General features: G+C 38.2%; 1 protein-coding gene across 9 annotated transcripts in view; it reads right to left on the reverse strand.

Moving 5' to 3' along the window:
- Window positions 1-1,553: 1,553 nt before the first annotated feature.
- Window positions 1,554-18,454, reverse strand: part of SATB1 (SATB homeobox 1) — a 137,817-nt gene continuing 120,916 nt past the window's right edge. For 7 of the 9 annotated variants that reach the window (XM_040352965.1, XM_040352969.1, XM_040352964.1 and 4 more), the window contains 2 exons: window positions 5,289-5,492; window positions 1,554-3,289 (listed from right to left, as the gene is read on the reverse strand). In XM_040352965.1, the coding sequence (XP_040208899.1) occupies window positions 2,777-3,289; window positions 5,289-5,492 (717 nt within the window). In that variant the 3' untranslated portion in view covers window positions 1,554-2,776. The remainder of the gene's footprint in view (window positions 3,290-5,288; window positions 5,493-18,454) is intronic. The other 2 variants (XM_040352966.1, XM_040352971.1) reach the window with 1 other exon arrangement.

The following is an 18,454-nucleotide window of genomic DNA, read 5'->3' on the forward strand; positions in this document are numbered from 1 at the left end:
CATTTGTCCCTCATTTTGGTCTAATCTATATAGTTGTATAGAAAATTTACTTTTTATCTATCAAAGAGTGTTTTCCAGCGCTAAATCTTTCATCCAATTTCTAAATTGCTGCATTTGTAATTTCCAAAAGCCAATATAAAGGAATATTACTGGTAAAAAAAAACTTGTGGGTTTAACCAATCTTGTTTTTTTGTACAATTTTCCTTTAAGGGGGCGTAGCAAGGGGTGTGTCCTATGCCTGCATACATTTGCTGATAGGTGTCCCTCATTCCCGACTCAAAAAGTTGTGAGGTATGCAAAGTGAAGATTTGTTTGTGAAGTGTATCTAAACGTTTTTATTATTAGTTTTGGATAAAGAGGTGAGAACCAGGTTTTATTTTCTGTCTGTGTTCCCATTGCACAGATTCACTTTTTCCATATATCCTGGTTATCAGTATCACTAGGAAACTGAAGGAATTTTCTAAGTGTTCATTTGTCACTATAACATAAATAGAAAATAAATCTTTCTCTGTGGACACATGTTCTGGTGATAACTGCCTAAGTGGCAGAATGGGGGACCAAAAAAAAATTACAGAGGCTTTAACCAATCACTACCCTATCCTGAAAAAAAAAATTCTTCTAGATATATTTTAAGTGAAACTATTCTACTCATTTAGGAAATCAAACCTATGGTACCCAATTAACTTCCAGTCTAAAGCAGTGATAACAAAGAAAGATTTTTGTTATTTATTAGTTGCTACAGATTGCTGCTTTTTACTTAATCAAAGTGGCTCTGGCATGATTGTCTTTGTCTGCAGAAGAATTCTTTTTAGCTACAACTGTCCCGCACTTTCCAACCACTGTGCTTCATACCAGGTACTGGCACATAACATCACAGAGATGATGAGCCTGTTCAACTTTGCTACCTCACAACTACTATGTGGCCCATGGCTTGGATATTGACAGCTGCAGTGGAGGACAAGAAAGTAATTCCTCAATCTGAACATTGCTTATGATAGAGTGCCTTTAAAGTGTAAGCCTAACCAAAACAGTTTTTTTTTTTATTTTGCGTGTCAAAATATTACATGCCTTCATGGGTATTTACTGCTATCTGCTGTTCAGATTCTCTCCACTTACTGTAACAATGGCAATGGTTTGGCCAGACAAGAAGTGAGGGGAGAGCTCCACCAGCAACACAGACATGAAAATTTGATGTGGTTTCTAGATGTGCTAGATGTTTCTAGATTTGTTGCTTTTGGAGATTTCCCCTTACATCCTGTTTGGTAAAACTGTTGTGACCAGAACAAAAAAGCAAGGTGAGATCTCTCTAATGAAGCCCTGGATCATGTAAAACCCAGCAGGGGTTCCAGTCCTCCCTCGTTTTTATCCAAAGCAGAAATTCCCAACTGTATTTTTGGATAGTTATTCTTTATAAAGGTAATAAAAACAGACCTTTGTTTGCCACTGATCAACGTTTCTTTTTTACCCATCCATAATGTCTGCCAATTTACAGTTTGCTATTTACAGTCAGTGATGACCCATAATATACACTGTACACAGACACAAACCTTTCAATATCTTACCATACAAACAATTTTTTAATTGTGTAGTTACAGTCAATAACCACTTCTAGTCAGAACATCTTTGCATAAAGAAAAACTGTGATACATTTATAAAAACAGCCAGCCGTAACAAAATAACTGGTGTTTTCATAGGCATAAACTCAATAAAAAAGAAATACACCTTTATACATAAACTTTGTACAGATGTAGCTTGAAAATTGATTGTAAACCAAGGGAAGACACATTGCACACATCAATTATTTTTTCACATTAATTGCATAAGTTTCTAAGGTGATCTATTGTTTTATTTACCTAAGCTTGTTTGCATGATAGTAAAAATTGCATACCACAATAAGAGTGAAGCTTATAGTATGAATTGCTTGAATAACATAGAGCACTTTTTATAGGCAACTCTGTAAAGCACATTTTTCTCTATTTAAAACTTTTAAGACACTTTGTTTTACTGCCCATCAAAATACATATATAAATAGAAAACAAAATCAGTATGGTAACAAAGGTAAGCAATATTACAACAAAAATAAAGTAAAAATAAAAATAGTCCCCCCCAAAAATAATTACAACATGATGCTGCAGAATCTACAGATAATGGGACCAAACAATCACATATTCTTCCTTCTGTAAGCAATAAATGAAAATGAAAGGAAAATTAAAAAAGTACAGTGACCTTTATTTCTAAAAAGAAAACAAAAAAGTCTAAATTTACGGCAGTGCCATATAACACAAGGCATTTGTTGGCATGTTATCAATTTAAACTGCATCCAACAGTACAGAGCTCTTCTGTACCCTATGACTGTGCAAGAGTAACATACTCTCCTATTTATATATAAGCGTGGCTCTCTGAAGATCAAGTGTGTGTACAGGAACAGGAAAACAGAAAACAAAAAACCATTGAAGGTTTCTATGCTTGTTTCAAGACTCCAGCTTTCAATCTGCCTGCACTAAGCATCATGCTTGTCAAGTATGTTGTGGCTTATCCAGTGAACACCGACTTCAAAATAATGTCCATTGTCTCCTCTGGAGCTAAAAAAAGTTTATAGATACAGTAAAACATTTAAATAATGTCTGCATCATCTCCTTTGTCTTTTTTGTGCAAGTTCCTTTTCTTTTCCACCATTTGTTGGCCACACAATGTACAATAATGTGTTACAGACAGTATATAGGATGGAATTGGAATCAGTAATGCCAGTGGAACATTGGGATAAAATAATAATACTTTATGACAAGTTATTCAGGTCTGCAGTGATGTCTGTGTTTCTTTCTCCAGTTATATTATCTTCAAGCTTTACAGAAAACAGTGTACTAATATTTTTGTCCTGGGTTTCCCCATCAAATTCCTTGGACATCTCCTCATCTTCATAATCGGCAACATCTACCTCTAAACCAGAATTGTCTTTCAGCTTCCCATGGTGTTTTAAATAGTAGCGCTGATTCTGGAAAAACTTGATAATTGTATATTTGGGCAGGTCGAGCTGAGCGGATAAAGTTTGAATGGCTTCTTCGTCTGGGTAAAGTCCGACGTCTTGAATGAAGCTCTGTAAAATCCCCAAGGCCTCCACAGAGATTTTTGTTCTGGGACGGGTTTGTTGGCGGTTTTCTTCCTCTGATTCCGCTGGAGATGCCACAGTAGGCTGTCTGGGTGGAAGTCTAGGGCCTGGTGGCTGAGGTGGTGGAGGCTGCTGCTGTGGTTGGGGCTGCTGCTGTTGCTGTTGCTGCTGCTGTTGTTGCTGCTGAAATTACAAACAATATGTTTTTAAGGTTAATTACAAATTAACAATAATTAAAGAAGAATTTTTTATTTTATTTAAACAGTCATTATCCATGCAAGATGTAGCAAGATATAAGGATATCCAAGCTAAATCCTTTTGATGCCTGGTCACATGCACAACACTGAGGGGTAACACTGGTCGACTACCGCTACTCTTTTACCTCCTGTGTGTGAACATCACTCCCCCAAGCATACCCATCAAAGGCCATGTGATCATTGCTTTGATATTAGCTACATGGCTAGGCACTGGAGAGGTGCCACTTTGCAGGCACTCATTTACTACTTCTGTTTGTACACCAATCCCCCTTCAGCAGAGGTCATGTGAGCAGTGCCTTGACTCTAGCCACAGGGCTAGCTGCTGAAGAGGTGATAGATTTACTTTTCTACTTTTAGCATTTTCAATTCCCATCAAACTGCTTTAAATAGGACAACTGTTGAAACAAATGTACTGTCTTTTTGAAATCACTATGCTTTTGAAAAAATATCCAACAAAAATGATGAATATGGATACATAAAAACAAAAATAGATGTAAATATACAGTATATGTACTTATTTCTATAAATAAACTTTATACATTGATGTATGAGGACACTCATGATTAGGTTCAGGTAACTGTAAGGGTAACAGTTAAAGTATTTATAAAGCGTCTTTTTTTTCTAAAATAACAAACATGCTATACTTACCTGCTCTGTGCAATAGTTTTGCACAGAGCAGCCCTGATCTTCCTCCTGCCTGCGCTCCTGGCTGCTTCCCATCCATTGCCACCACAGGAAGCCACTTCCTAAGAGGTCACTTGAGCGGATTCGTCCCCACCCCTGATCCCTCATCACAGAGTTTGATCAGTCGATGGCTTTGCTATAGATCTGCTCTGTGAAGAGGGACAGAGTCGGAAAAGCTGCTGCTCTTGTGCACAGTGCTGGATCTCGATGGGGCTCAGATAAATATAAGGGGCAAGCTGGGGGAGATCCCAGGCAGAGAAGGTTTCTTACCCTAATGCACAGAATGCATCAGGGTAAAAAAAAACTTACTGTATATACTCGAGTATAAGCCGACCCTATTTTTACCACAAAAAAATGGGAAAACGTATTGACTCGAGTATAAGCCTAGGGTGTCCATCTGCATGCCTCAGTGTGCCTCACTTTGCCTCACTGTATCCATGTGCATGCCTCACTGCTGTCCATGCCTAGACTGACGTTTAACATGGAAGTATATGGAAGGGGTGCCCGGCTTTGAAAAATCGGTGCTCCCCGGCCGTAGGTCCCCCAGACAATAAACTTTGCACACTTGTAGACGAAGAGTGGGGCTACATGTGTGCCAAGTACTGGGTCCCCAAAGTCCGGGAAATCAGGCGCAAAAAGGTGACTCGAGTATAAGCCGAGGGGGGCATTTTCAGCACAAAATGTGCTGAAAAACTCGGCTTATACTCGAGTATATACGGTAAGTCTTTACAACCACTTTAAGGAGCGGTTACCCTTACAGCATACACAGATACTTTAAACAATTATGTGCTTCTATCCTTGTGGCAAAAGTTTGGAGAAGTCCCTTTTATGTTCCAGCATGACTATGCTCCTGGTGGTCGTATGGTTTGATGAGTTTGGAGTAATTCAAGTGGCCTGTAAAGAGCTCTGACCTCAACACTAATGAACACCATGGGGAGGAATTGGAATGATGATTGCAAGCCAAGTCTCCTTGCCCAGCATCAGTACCTGCCCACACAAATGCTCTTTTGGCTGAATGGGCACAAATTCCCCCAGACACACTTCAAAATCTCATGGAAATCAAGAAGGGAGGTTACTATATCTGCAAAAGGGGTCCAACTTGATATTAATGCCTAATGTTTTGAAAAGGATACCAAACAAGCTCATATAGCTATGATGGACAGGTGTTCACAAGTCTAAATAGTGTAGTTCTGTTTAGAGAGAGTTGCATTTTTCTTTTCTTAAAACCTGAAGACACATACCTGAATGTGCTCTGGGGACACATGGATCATATGTGATGGCCGTTCACTATGCTGATGAACTGCATTGCTCTCTTGTTCATAAATCACATCTCTTTCTGTTTGCGGAAGACTCAGAAACCTGCGAATCATGGAGAGATTCTCCCAAAGAGTCCTGTTTTCTGGCGATGGGTCTTCTTTCCACCTCAGAAGTTCACATAACCAGCCCTATAATGCCAAAATGCAAGAAAAATATACTTTTAGCACACTAACAGCAGCTTTTATAATAAGAAGTATACTAATAGGCATACACATTTACTGGTGTATATTGTATTTTACCATACATTTATAACATCTATTTTGTGTTGTGTGATATATTAATCATTTATATTGTTACACACCAATCCCATCTCTTAATTAATGGCAGCCAATTGTGCGTTGCGCATTTTTCACCGATGTGATTTGGAATCCCAGGCAGAATCACAGGTAAAATTGCGTGATTTTGCCCCGATTCCAAATCGCAAATTGTGATTACAGTCTTAAAGTAGATCTAAAGACACAACTTTTTTAAATTAGCTTTGGATAGAGCTGGTATTGTGGTTTTGTCCTACTGTTGGGGGGGTTAACCCTCTCTATTTTCCCGAGTGACCATTGTCATCAGATTGAACGTGTGGGATATACAACATTTTGATTTGTCACAGTAATAGAATAGGAATCTTTCAATTGAGACACTTTTTGCAGTGACGACGAAGAATTAGCCCTCAATTTGGAGATATTTCCTCTCATATCCTAAAATCCTAAAAAAGTTGAAGGAAAGTCTTTCCTATGAGACACACATAACAGCAAAAAGCACAAAAGGTGTTTTAACTTTTTGACTACCCACTCATGGATTAAAGCTTGCCATACATGGATACTTTTTTTTCGTTACACCAGCCAGTCATGCGAAAGAAAAATTACCAGATTCCGCCATCCACAAACTCGATATGGATATGGGAAAACTCCCCACTGAGTCATTGTATTCTGACAGCAGGGCAGACTCTCCTGTTGTCAGAATACACAAATTAGCGCTGCAGTCTATAGCCTGCAGTGCTGAACAGAAGTCGATCAGTACATTTTATTTCCTCAAACATACAATTTGTAATGGCCATGGCAATGGGGCAGAACTAAGAACTATAGTAGTCATATCATGCATCAAGAAAATACATGAAAGAGTCAAGTGATTGAGCTTGTCAGCATCATGCAACACTGCAATAGAAATTTTGGGTGAAGTTAGCCTTTATTTTTTATTTTTTTATCCAACGACTATTTCATGAGTACCTTATAAAACACATGTTGCAGTATTCACAGTTCACTATAAAATGTTGTTTTCACTAACAGTTTATTTTCTTAAACCAAAACCTACTACAAATCTTCATGTATATATTGAGAGATCATGAAAGGTGTAAAAATTCAAATGATAGCATTTTATTTCGTCCTCTAGGTAAAAGTAATTTATATATGAGAATTAAATAATCAAAATGATATGGTTTAAACAAAATAGTATCTGACTTTTCAAAAAAAAAAAAAACAATTTTGTGAGCTTACGAGAATTTATAGTAGAAGATGTAAAATAAATATAATTTAAAACTATTAACAACTCCAACCAACATAGCAATAGGCCAACCCAGATTTCTTGTATCCTAAGATTACCCAACTTTTCTAGCTGAGAGCCTGATGCTCCTCATCCCCCCTCACATAAAGTGCCTTTTTTTGTGTTAGTGAGTCTGCCCATCAAAGAATAAGGTCAGGGTGTGGAAGGACAAGAAAGGTGGATATTTCAGTAGTGGAAAGTCCTGGCATTCCAGGGTCCCAGCTCTATAGGAAATTTAACAAGCAGACACCTGGAGGTGACCACCACATTATGGGGATGATCTATCTAGAAAAGGCAAATTGGCTATTCACTTTTTATGGTATATTTCCTTTAGCTTAGTGAATGAGGTGAAGCTCTATTGATTTCCATCATCCAAAAAATCAAAAAGTTCTCTTTTTAACCGCTTAAGGACCGCCCACTGTATATATACGTCAGCAGAATGGCACGGACAGGCATAATCACGTACCTGTAATAACGTGGCCCTTTAAATGCCTGCCGTGTGGTCGCGACCCTGCCGTCTTCCCCGTGAGTCGGACCGCAGGCCCTGCAGAACTTATCGCCCGCGGGGATCCCCGCGATCATCTCACGAAGGTATAGAGCGTGGAGATGCTAGTGACAATGACACTGATCTCGGCTCTGTGTACTCAGAGCGGAGATCAGTGTCTTGTGACACAGAGCCCATCCCCCCTACAGTAAAAAAACACTATGCAGGGAACACTTAACCCCTACAGCGCCACCTAGTGGTTAACCCCTTCACTGTCAGTGGCATTTTCACAGTAATCAGTGCATTTTTTTGGCACTGATTGCTGTAAAAATGACAATGGTCCCAAAGATGTGTCAAAAGTGTCCAATGTGTCTGCCATAATGTCGCAGTCACGAAAAAAAAAAATCACTGATCGCCGCCATTACTAGTAAAAAAAAAATATTAATAAAAATGCCATAAAACTATCCCCTATTTTGTAAATGCTATAACTTTTGCGCAAACCAATCAATAAACACTTATTTCAAATTTGACCAAAAAATATGTAGAAGAATACGTATCGGCCTTAAACTGATTGTTTGGGGATATTTATTATTAGCAAAAAGAAAAAATATTATTTTTTTTTCAAAATCGTCGCTCTATTTTGTTTATAGCGCAAAAATAAAAAACGCAGAGTTAATCAAATACCACCAAAAGAAATCTCTATTTGTGGGAAAAAAGGATGTCAATTTTGTTTGGAGCCACGTTGCGAATTTTTTTTTTTCACCTAAATGGTCCCGGGCTGACGTGGTTTAAATGTATCCTTGCACATGGTTGGGTATGCTTTGCAAAGTGAATTTTCACCACAGTCAGTAAACTAATAGAAAATGTATTTGCAAGGTGATCAGTCTCTTTGACTTTAGTAAACCAACCCTTAAGTATTTTCTTATTATTATGAAGAGGGCAGGTGTACTTCATGCACAGATTATGCAGAAATATCCTCCACTTTGAAAATACATCTAGAAAACATACTTTAAAATGCATTCCAAAACACATGCCGATGTAACAAAAACACAATGTAATGTGTGACAAAAGATAGAAAAGCAGGTATGTAGTAGATGAATGTGAATTAGCTCCTTATTTCCGTAACCAAAAAAGACAGGGGTGATTTAAAAAAAAAAAAAAAAAAAAAGACAGTATACAACAGATGGTAAAAAAAACGACAACAGATACAGAGGTTAAAAACATACTACAGAAAGTATAGGAAATGAACAAATGTAAATAAATTATTTGAACTTCCAGGATGTTGCTAATTTTCAAATCGACAAAGTCTAATTTGACACCTTCTGTTCTAAGCACCCTGTTTCTGCTCAATATTCTGCCTTTAGCAGCAGCCAGTAACCTTGCCTGCCACTTTCTTTAATTGTTGGCATGAACTGCCTATGAACTGAAAATGCCATGCAGATGAATGCTGGGCTCTGTTCAAACCTGCTACATACAACACAAATCCTGTAAAGTTATGTATTATAAAGCAAAATTTATTGAGGAATAAAGGTCTCAAATCCATCTGCCACACAAGAAATACTGTTATGCACTGCACTGCAACAGTGTACCATCTGCAGGCGTCTTGCAACAGTAAGCAAGAATATGCTGAAAATAATTTCACTGTCATTTATTTATCTACAGTATATGAGTGTCACAACTTTGTTTCCCTTATATGTAAAACATCAGTTTCAAATTTAAGAAAAGCCACATATCTGGTTGTAAATCTGTAAACAGATCACTGTAAAATATTTAATTTGGTTTAACAGGACAAACAGTCTATGCACAAGCTCTTAATTATACTGTGGCCACTCCTAGGTTTATATCATTTTTGCTGGTTCTATAAACCTCCAATAACTTCTTTACAAATCACACTGGTTTATGGACATGGGTGGAATTGGTATTAACATATTTGAAGGTTTATTATTAATGTAGGAGTAGTTAATATTTTTAAACACAGGTTTGAAACATTTTTAATGTAGAGGCGGGTTATAATATTAGGTAACCAATGCCTATAAATAACTTGATATCCAGAATTGTTTTCAAAAGAGGAGAGTTTGTCAAAGCAATGAGTTTGAGGACTGGTGTGTAATTTATTGTGTATGGGCATGGAGTTTGTCTTTGTTAGTGATTTTTAACACATGCCCTGGTAGCTTTAGAAATGTATCCTGGCTTAACCGGACTTAAAGTGGTTGTTAAAACCTAGACATGAAATATGAACAAAGCATATCCCTCTATAGTTTTTAATCATCTTTTTTCAATCCAGAGCACTAAGTGCCATTTCTGTATATGCTGCCCCATTCCTCTGCTATATTCCAGAGAAACTTCTGACAACTTTTCCCGACACCAAGAAAAGAAAGGTGATAATGAGGTATCTCCAGCACACAGCTTGTGATTGACAGCCTCAGCTGTGTGAAGGGGTGGTGTGTCCCTTCCTCCAAACATCTCTCAGAGCTCTCCTCATTGAGCTCTGCAGTGTGTAATTTTAGCTCTAAAGCCCTGGACACAGGATCGGTCCATCCGATGAAAACGGTCTAATGGACCGCTTTCAATCGGTAACGATGAAGCAGACTGATGGTCAGTCGTTCCTACACACCATCAGTTAAAAAAAACAATCGTGTCAGAACGCGGTGATGTAAACACAACGACGTGCTGAAAAAATTGAAGTTCAATGCTTCCAGCATGCGTCGACTTGATTATGAGCATGCGTGGATTTTTAACCGATGGACGTACCCACAGACCGATTGTTTTTTTCTATAGGTTCTTTATCCATCAGATCATTTTAAAACAAGTTCCTGTTTTTTTGACTGATGGATAAAAAAACGATGGGGCTCACACATGATCAGTTTGTCTGATGAAAACGGTCCATCAGACTGTTTTCATCAGACAAACTGATCATGTGTACGCAGCATTAGGCCTTACTACTGTGGCAGGGGAGGAGACATCTTAAGCCTCGTACACACGACCAAGTTTCTTGGCAAAAACCAGCAAGAAACTTGCTGGGAGATTTTTTTTGCCAGGAAACGGTCGTGTGTACATTTTCATCGAGGAACTGTCGAGAACTCGACGAGCCAAAAAGAGAGCATGTTCTCTATTTCCTTGATGGGAATGTATACAATTGGCTTGTTCGAGTTCCTCGACAGCCTAACAAGGAACTCGAATGTGTTTCGCCCGTCGAATTCCTCGGTCGTGTGTATGAGGCTTTAGAATCATGAGAAGGGCCCAATATGACAGCTGTACACAGAAGCAAGTTCTGATGTCGGACAAAAATTTACTTTTCGAGGGGTGCAAACAAATAGATATTTTTTAATAAAAAAGAAAATTCAGCCTAATTAGATAAACATCAACGATATGAATGTTTGAGAAACCTTGTTTTAATATGTACATAAGGAAAGCCATATTTACTTATTGTATATGCTAACTCTGAATCCTGCTAACAGTACAGCACAATGTCCTCGCTTGTCGATCCTCACAGTACTGTTATATCTCACTATAAGTCTATTAGATGGAGTTTGTGTGATCTAAACAATGCTAATCACAGTCTTAAATATCTGAAAATCCACAATGCTCCTAGTCGCCAGAGGCTAGGAGATCTTTGGCTAGGGTTTAGGCACATGAGCAAACTTGTGAACATTGTTTTATTCATGGCAAAAAATGAATGATGGATAGGTGTTGTACTACTTCTTCTGATGTGTGAATTATGATATAGATAACAGATAAAATTGATCTTTTTAAAAAAAGCAACATACTGTATAATCACAAATCAATACTTAGAAATACTGTTGTAAAATGCCAATAAATCACAAAGCTTGACCCTTTTAAAAAATACATTTGTTTTGACAATTTATCAATATCAATATATATATATATAATATATATATATATATATATATATACTATATATATATATATTATATATATATATATATATATATACACACACACAGCATATATAGTATAATACATACAGTATATATAGTATACTGTAATATAGTCTGTGGTTGGCAGCACTCTTAATTTGTTAGAGGAAAGTCAAAAACAGTGTCTTATATAAACAAAAGCTTTGGGCCAAGTCTGCCCTTCCTCAGGTAAGACACACTGAAGATCTGATCCACTTCCAGACTGGACCTTTTCTGGTACTTTTGGTTTACATGTAACAATCTGTATTTTTTTCTCAAAAATTACTTAGAATCCCCAAACATTATAAATATTTTTTTAAAGCAAAGGCCCTAGACAATAAATTGGTGGGTTTTGCAATTCTTATTATGTAACACCATATTCGTATTACGTAAACATTTTTTACAACACAATTTTTATTGGAAAAAATACACTTTTTTTTATTTTAATGCAAAAAGACCCCATAATACATAACCCATTTTTTTGTAAAATATAAAATATGATGTTATGGTGAGTAAATAGATACTAAACATGTCATGGCCATGCTTTAAAAGACTTTACAGGTTACCACTTTAGATTTATAGAGGAGTTCTTGTGCTAGAATTACTGCCCATGATCTGACGTACGCAGTGACACCTCATGTGTGGGACAATTGCCATTTGCGTGCGGGACAAAAGTGCATGTTCGCCTTTGCGTGTGAGTATGGGGGATGGGGGCACGTTACCCTTTCAATTTATTATTATCAATTTTTTTTGTGTTGCTTTCATTCTTGTGACAGCAGTAGCCATGTGACAGGTACTCTTTATGGAAACATCTGGGGTCTAAAGCCCTCCTTGGCCTTAAAAACATAAACGAATAAATTAATGATTTACATTTTTTTTTAAAAGTGGCGCTGGTCTCTCGGGTCTCCTGGTGGGACAGGAGAGCACCAAGAAGCCATGGAGGGGTGACGGGAAGGGGGGAAGTCACGTCCCTCTGCCTGTAAAAGCAGTCCAGCAGCTAGTAAGCTGCTATGATTGCTTTTACAAGACAGCCAACCGGCAGCTGTAAAAAATGGTGTCGGGTGATACCCGCAGCTGCCCATCCAAAAATGTGTTCTAAATCCACATAAAAGTAGAAAACAAATTCACAATTTTTTTTTTTCATGAAAAATAGTAGAAATACATCCCTACTAAAGATAATTCCACTATTAATAAACCATATCCCACTTCAGAGAAACAAATGCAGATCAAAATATTAATTTTGACCTCAAGGTTTTAACATGTTTAGATGTTCAATTCAATACACAATATTTTTTTTAGGGTGTTACCCTTTCTAGTATTTCTACTATTGAATACCCTTTTAATTCTGTGACTTCATTTCAATTTAGGTAAATTTAGAACACATTTTTGGACAGGCTTATAATTGTATTAAAATGTACACCTGAATGTTCATTTCTATAGTGGGAGGGCTATCCAGGGATTGTGTTTTCTTCACTCATCTGTTTTGTGATGTGTTGTGATCTAATCCCGATCATCTGGTTCCTACATGCATATATATTGTGAAAGATATCACTTTGTACAGTATATTCAGTGTTTCTTTACCTGAGAAGGTCAGGCTTTGACTAAAAACTTGTATGTATATGAGACACTGATTTTGACTTTTTCTCTGATAAATTAAGAGTGCTTCAACCATGGACTACTTGACTTTTATTGGGGTTGGCTCTGTTGCAATCACTGATTATATATATATATATATATATATATATATATATATATATATATATATATATATATGTGTGTGATTTGGACAATAAAATACATTATGATGACAGAAGAAAGCACTGAGAGCATTTTAAATTATTTACTAGGTTAAAAGGGTGAAATGGTACTTTAAATACATCAGATTTCATCATCTATGCCATTTTTTTGGTGGCAAAGTGGTATTGATCTTTTCAAATGCTTAAAATTAACTATTTCTAGAAGGTTATTATTTGATTAAATACATTAGAGTTGAGGGTAAAAACGATGCACATTTGTCTTTCCTTACCGTTTCAATCACAACGTATTTTAATATGAAATATGCCTAATGATAATGAGAAAAAAACTGGCCAACATTGTAAGTGATATTCCTTATTCAACCTAACATCCTTTGGCTATATGAAATATATTGATCTTCTGATAGCTTTAACTTTATAAGTATTATGTTTTTTTTTTTCTTTTCAACTTAAAAGGAACCTGTCAGGATACAGTTATGGGGATTCCACTGCAGACTTGTGCTCCGGGTTGTCATTTTTGTCCCTCTACAGGAAAATAAAATAAGCATAACAAGCCTCTGTCACTTCACTGGCTGTTCTGGGGCAGTGACCCACCAAGATTCCATTAAAAAAGTGATGAAACATTCTTCTACATGGTTTTTATGAGACGTTTAAACAGCAAAGCTACTGGGATGAGAGAAATGTCACCAGCACACCTCTAGAATACCTGATGAAGAGTCCTGCAAGGTTCCAAAACATTGCTATTTGCTGTAACAATGTGATCGCTGAATAAAGCTTTGGACCCATTCTAGAGATCTATGGTGTGCTGGTAAAATTGGGTCATTTCAGCACTTACTTATACATACAGCCATCTCTACAGGAACATATGAGTTGGGAATAGTGCATTGGAATCAGCAACAGTACTGTGCACATAGTACAGTATACCATTGTGTTGTACTCAGGGATTGTATAGTGCCTGTTTGAAAAAAGTATTTGGTGTCAGCAGTGTTTATTGAGGAACCAAGCTCAGGGAGCACTGAGTTATATGTGAGGACTGCAGCATCATCAGCTAAAGACTCTGCAGTCTATGCCCAATCTTAAAACAATTCAGTATGGACCAAAGCTGTTCACAAGCAAAAAAAGACCTATTCCACGTAGATTACTTTTATTAAGGGCTATGTCAGAGGCACGATTCTGGTGTTAGTGACATATTTACCATATGCAATTGCTCCCTTGCTGGCTTAGAACTCAACAAACTTTCCCTCGCTAGCGAGGGAGCAACATCTTGCTGGTCCAGCTGGTGAGAGAATGGGTTGCTAGCAATCCTATCACTGGCAAGTTTTCATTAGCAGCAGAATTATCTGAGTTTACTCGTGTTACTACAATCCAATGTCCAAAGTCCAATGAGGGACACTACCTATGCCTCATTTTGTGGTATAACATTACTAAGGGCATGAAACACAGATGGGACTGTGTCCCTCAATACACTCAAGAATTGTAATCTCCTTTTCTTACTTGTCCATTGGGGGACAAAGGAATTCAGATACAGTCGAGATGTCCAAAAAAAGATCCAACTGAGGGGGGATAGCACAGCAATATTTTACTATTACTATTCCTGGCCAGTCCCATCCAGGTACCAGTACAGACCTTAGGCCACCAACTGTACTAAAGCTCCACCTGATCCTTTTTTCCAACGAAGGGTCATGGTGGTCTGGTAAGTAGGAACTTACCTCTATCTTTCACCTGGTGTCGCCAGTTTGATATCTGTTCCGTGGTGATGGTGTCTACTCTCAAGTCAACCATTTGATGCATGGACTTACCAATGCTTATCATTTAGTGACCATTGCTGCATTTTTTGGACCTGTTTGCACCTATTTTTTGATGTTGTTGTTATATAAGGACTTGCACTTTAAATCACTATTATATTGTAGACCTAATGCCGCGTACACATGATCATTTTTTTTGGCATGACATTTTTTTTTCAACTTCATCATTAAAAACGACGTTGCCCACATACCATTGTTTTAAAAAAATATGAACAAAGCGCGGTGACGTACAAATAGAGAACAGTTCTATTCGCCTGTTGGGCTGCTTTAGCTGATTCTGTGTTAGTAAAAGACGATTCACGCTTTTCTGTCTGTTACAGTGTGCTGAATGTGCTTACTCCATTATGAACGGTAGTTTTACCAGAACGAGCGCTCCCGTCTCAATAACTTGTTTCTGAGCATGCGTGGGTTTAAAACATCGTTTTAGCCCACACACGATCATTTTTTACTACCCGAAAAACTACATTTTTTAAAACGACGTTAAAAAATGCAGCATGTTTGATTTTTTTTTGTCGCTTTTCAGAAGCCGAAAATATGATGTGTAGCCCACACATGATCATTTTAAATGTCGTTTTTAAAAACATTGTTTTTTTTTAATGCCAAAAAATGATCGTGTGTACGCAGCATTATAGTTAATATATTGTTTCAAGCTAGAATTTGGAATTTATTTATCACCTACTATTAGAGCCCCCTTATTATTATACACCCCCCACATTGCTAAAGTTGTTTTCACACCACTTTAGGGGAGCAGCTTCTTTAATATATTCATATTTTTATTACCATAGCGCAAGTTCTCTATTTATTCAATATTTTACTAAGAGGCGTCACTAGGAAGTCTGGAGACCCCCTGTAGCACAGGAGCTGCTTGAAGGACTAACACCTGAATCTGAATGAACAGAGAACTAAAGGGGAGGCCACTGAGTATCAACCTGATTTTCAACACCAGGGTAGAGATCACTACCAACAGAGGGGAATGACTCCACAGGAAAGGAAAACCCAAATTTAAGTGAGAAACTGATCAACCAGAACCCACCAAAAAATGTGGAACAATAACACATTTTCAAACAGGAAAGAAAGGACTCACAACATGATGTGATAAAAAGAACAAAACACTGGGGATATCCCCCAGAATAAAACAGGTTGCCAAATGAAACATAGTACAAAACAGGTCCAGGTAGGAAAAATCTGCCAGTCTTCATGGGAAAGTTTAAGACATAACACCCTTAACTCTTAGGCCTCGTACACACGGACGGACTGTCCGCTGAAAACGGTCCGCCGGACCGTTTTCAGCGGACATGTCCGCTCGGAGATTTCTGTCTGATGGTTGTACACACCATCAGACAGAAATCCGCGCGGACACGATACGCGGTGACGTGGCCGCGACGATGACGCGGCGACGTGCGCGGCCCTGGAAGGTCAATGCTTCCACGCATGCGTCGAATCACTTTGACGCATGCGAGGGCTTTCGGCCGAGCGGATATGTACGGTGAGTCTGTACAGACGATCGAACATGTCCGACAGACAGGCTTCCAGTGGACATGTTTCTTAGCATGCTAAGAGACATTTGTCCGCTGGAAACCTGTCCGATCCGCCGGAAAATTGTCCGGTCGGACGTAAAGACGACCGAACATGTCCGCTGAAACTGGTCTGCGGACCAGTTTCAGCGGACATGTTCGGTCGTGTGTACGGGGCCTAAAGCTGTATTCACACTGCTGCAAATTCTTTTGCAAATTTGAGCCGTTGCGAATGTTCAAATTCGCAAATCATTAAAATAACATTGTTTTCCATTAGTGCCGTTCACATCAGTGCGGTGCGAATCTAAGCTGTGGGAAAAAAGGGTCCTGTGCGGTTTTGATCCATGTGCGTTGCGAATTCAGCTCTATAGACTGTCATTCCCTGAAATTGCTGCTGCGAATCGTGACAAATTCATGACAAAATCACGGCCGCGAAATCACTGTAAAATCATACGTTTTTGAGTTTGCAGCAGTGTGAACCTAGTCTTAAGGTCAAGAGGAAAAATTGTGACTAAAGGAGGTTGCATAGCCAGAAAACCAATCTTGCTAAGTGAGGTACACCAGAAAATGTAATATAGGACACAATCTAATTGCTCAATAGGGCACAAAGAGAACCCTGAGCACACAAGGGAACCCAGGGGTTCGATCCCATGAAGTCAACAGAACAAAAAGGAGAGGGTGCAAGGAGGGGTAAGAGACTTACGCCGATCGGATCTTAGTCAAATCTATGCGTAACTGATTCTATGAGATACGCCGTCGTATCTCCTACATGAATCTACCCCATTAGAGGTTACCACCTTAGATTTACACAGGAAGTCTGGTGGTAGAATTACTGCCCATGATCTGACATTCATGGCCATACCTCATATGTGTGGGACAATCGCTGTTTGTGTGCTTTTGGGACTGACGTGTGCAATTGCCATGAGCACGGGGGATGGGGGCACTTATATATATTTTTTTTTTACACTATCGCGCAATTTTTTTTATCATTTTTATTGCTGTCACAAGGAATGTAAACATCACTTGTGACAGCAATAGGCATGCGACAGGTACTCTTTATGGAGAGATCTATAAGACCCCAGATTTTTCCTCTGCCCTTAAAAGCAATTGATTACACCAAGATTGGTGGGATCAAATGCTTTTCATTTTTGAAAATAGTGCAATTTACTTCTGGGGAAACTGGAAGTTATGTAAGCCCATTGCTTCCAGGTTCTTAGTTATCAAAACCATTCCAGTCTTTGAGCGCCTCTATGATCAGCTGGCGGAAGCACCAGCTGGTCGACTGAGACTCTTGGTGGGTGCTTGTAAAAGCAGGTCAACAGCTAGTTAGCTGCTAGGTTTGCTTTTTACAAGAAGGCCCGACCGTTGGCTCTAAAAAAAACGGTTCCAGGATGATGCCTGTGTGTCACTGGTCGGCAAGTGGTTAAAAACATTATTTAAAAAAGGCAGTTTCCCTTTAAAACCAATTCAATTTGGAGTTTTACTATCAGTATGACATATTTGTGCGTTGTTTTAGAACACAGTTTGTGCTAACAAATGAGGGAACAACCAGGGTGTTTGTGAAAATCTCCCAGCATGGTAAAAAGATTATTAGTTAAAGTAGATGTAAATGGAAAGTATTCAAAGAAGGCACAGCACAGGTTATTTGGTACTTGTATGTAGTGTGAATAATCTGACATTATATTAAAAGGGTCTGTCTATGATGGCAAGACCCAGGGGGAGGAGTGGGGATGCAGTAGAACATCACTTCCACTGATGTGATATGGCATCTCCAATTGGCTGACTTTTTGCTATAATAAATATCCTCCCAATTTAAAAATAAATAAATACAGTTTCTTCATCAGTTTAGGTCGACATGTATTCTTCTACACATTTTTGGGGGAAAAAATGCAATAAGCGTATATTGATTGGTTTGTGCAAAAGTTATAGCGTCTACAAACTATGGGAAAGATTTATGGCATTTTTATGCCATTTTTATTATTTATTTATTTTTACTAGTACTGACAGTGATCTGCAATTTTTATCGGTGTTGCGACGGACAGATCAGACACTTCTGACACATTTTTGGGACCACTGACATTTATAC

The sequence above is a fragment of the Rana temporaria genome, chromosome 5 (assembly GCF_905171775.1).
Source record: "Rana temporaria chromosome 5, aRanTem1.1, whole genome shotgun sequence".
NCBI lineage: Eukaryota > Metazoa > Chordata > Amphibia > Anura > Ranidae > Rana > Rana temporaria.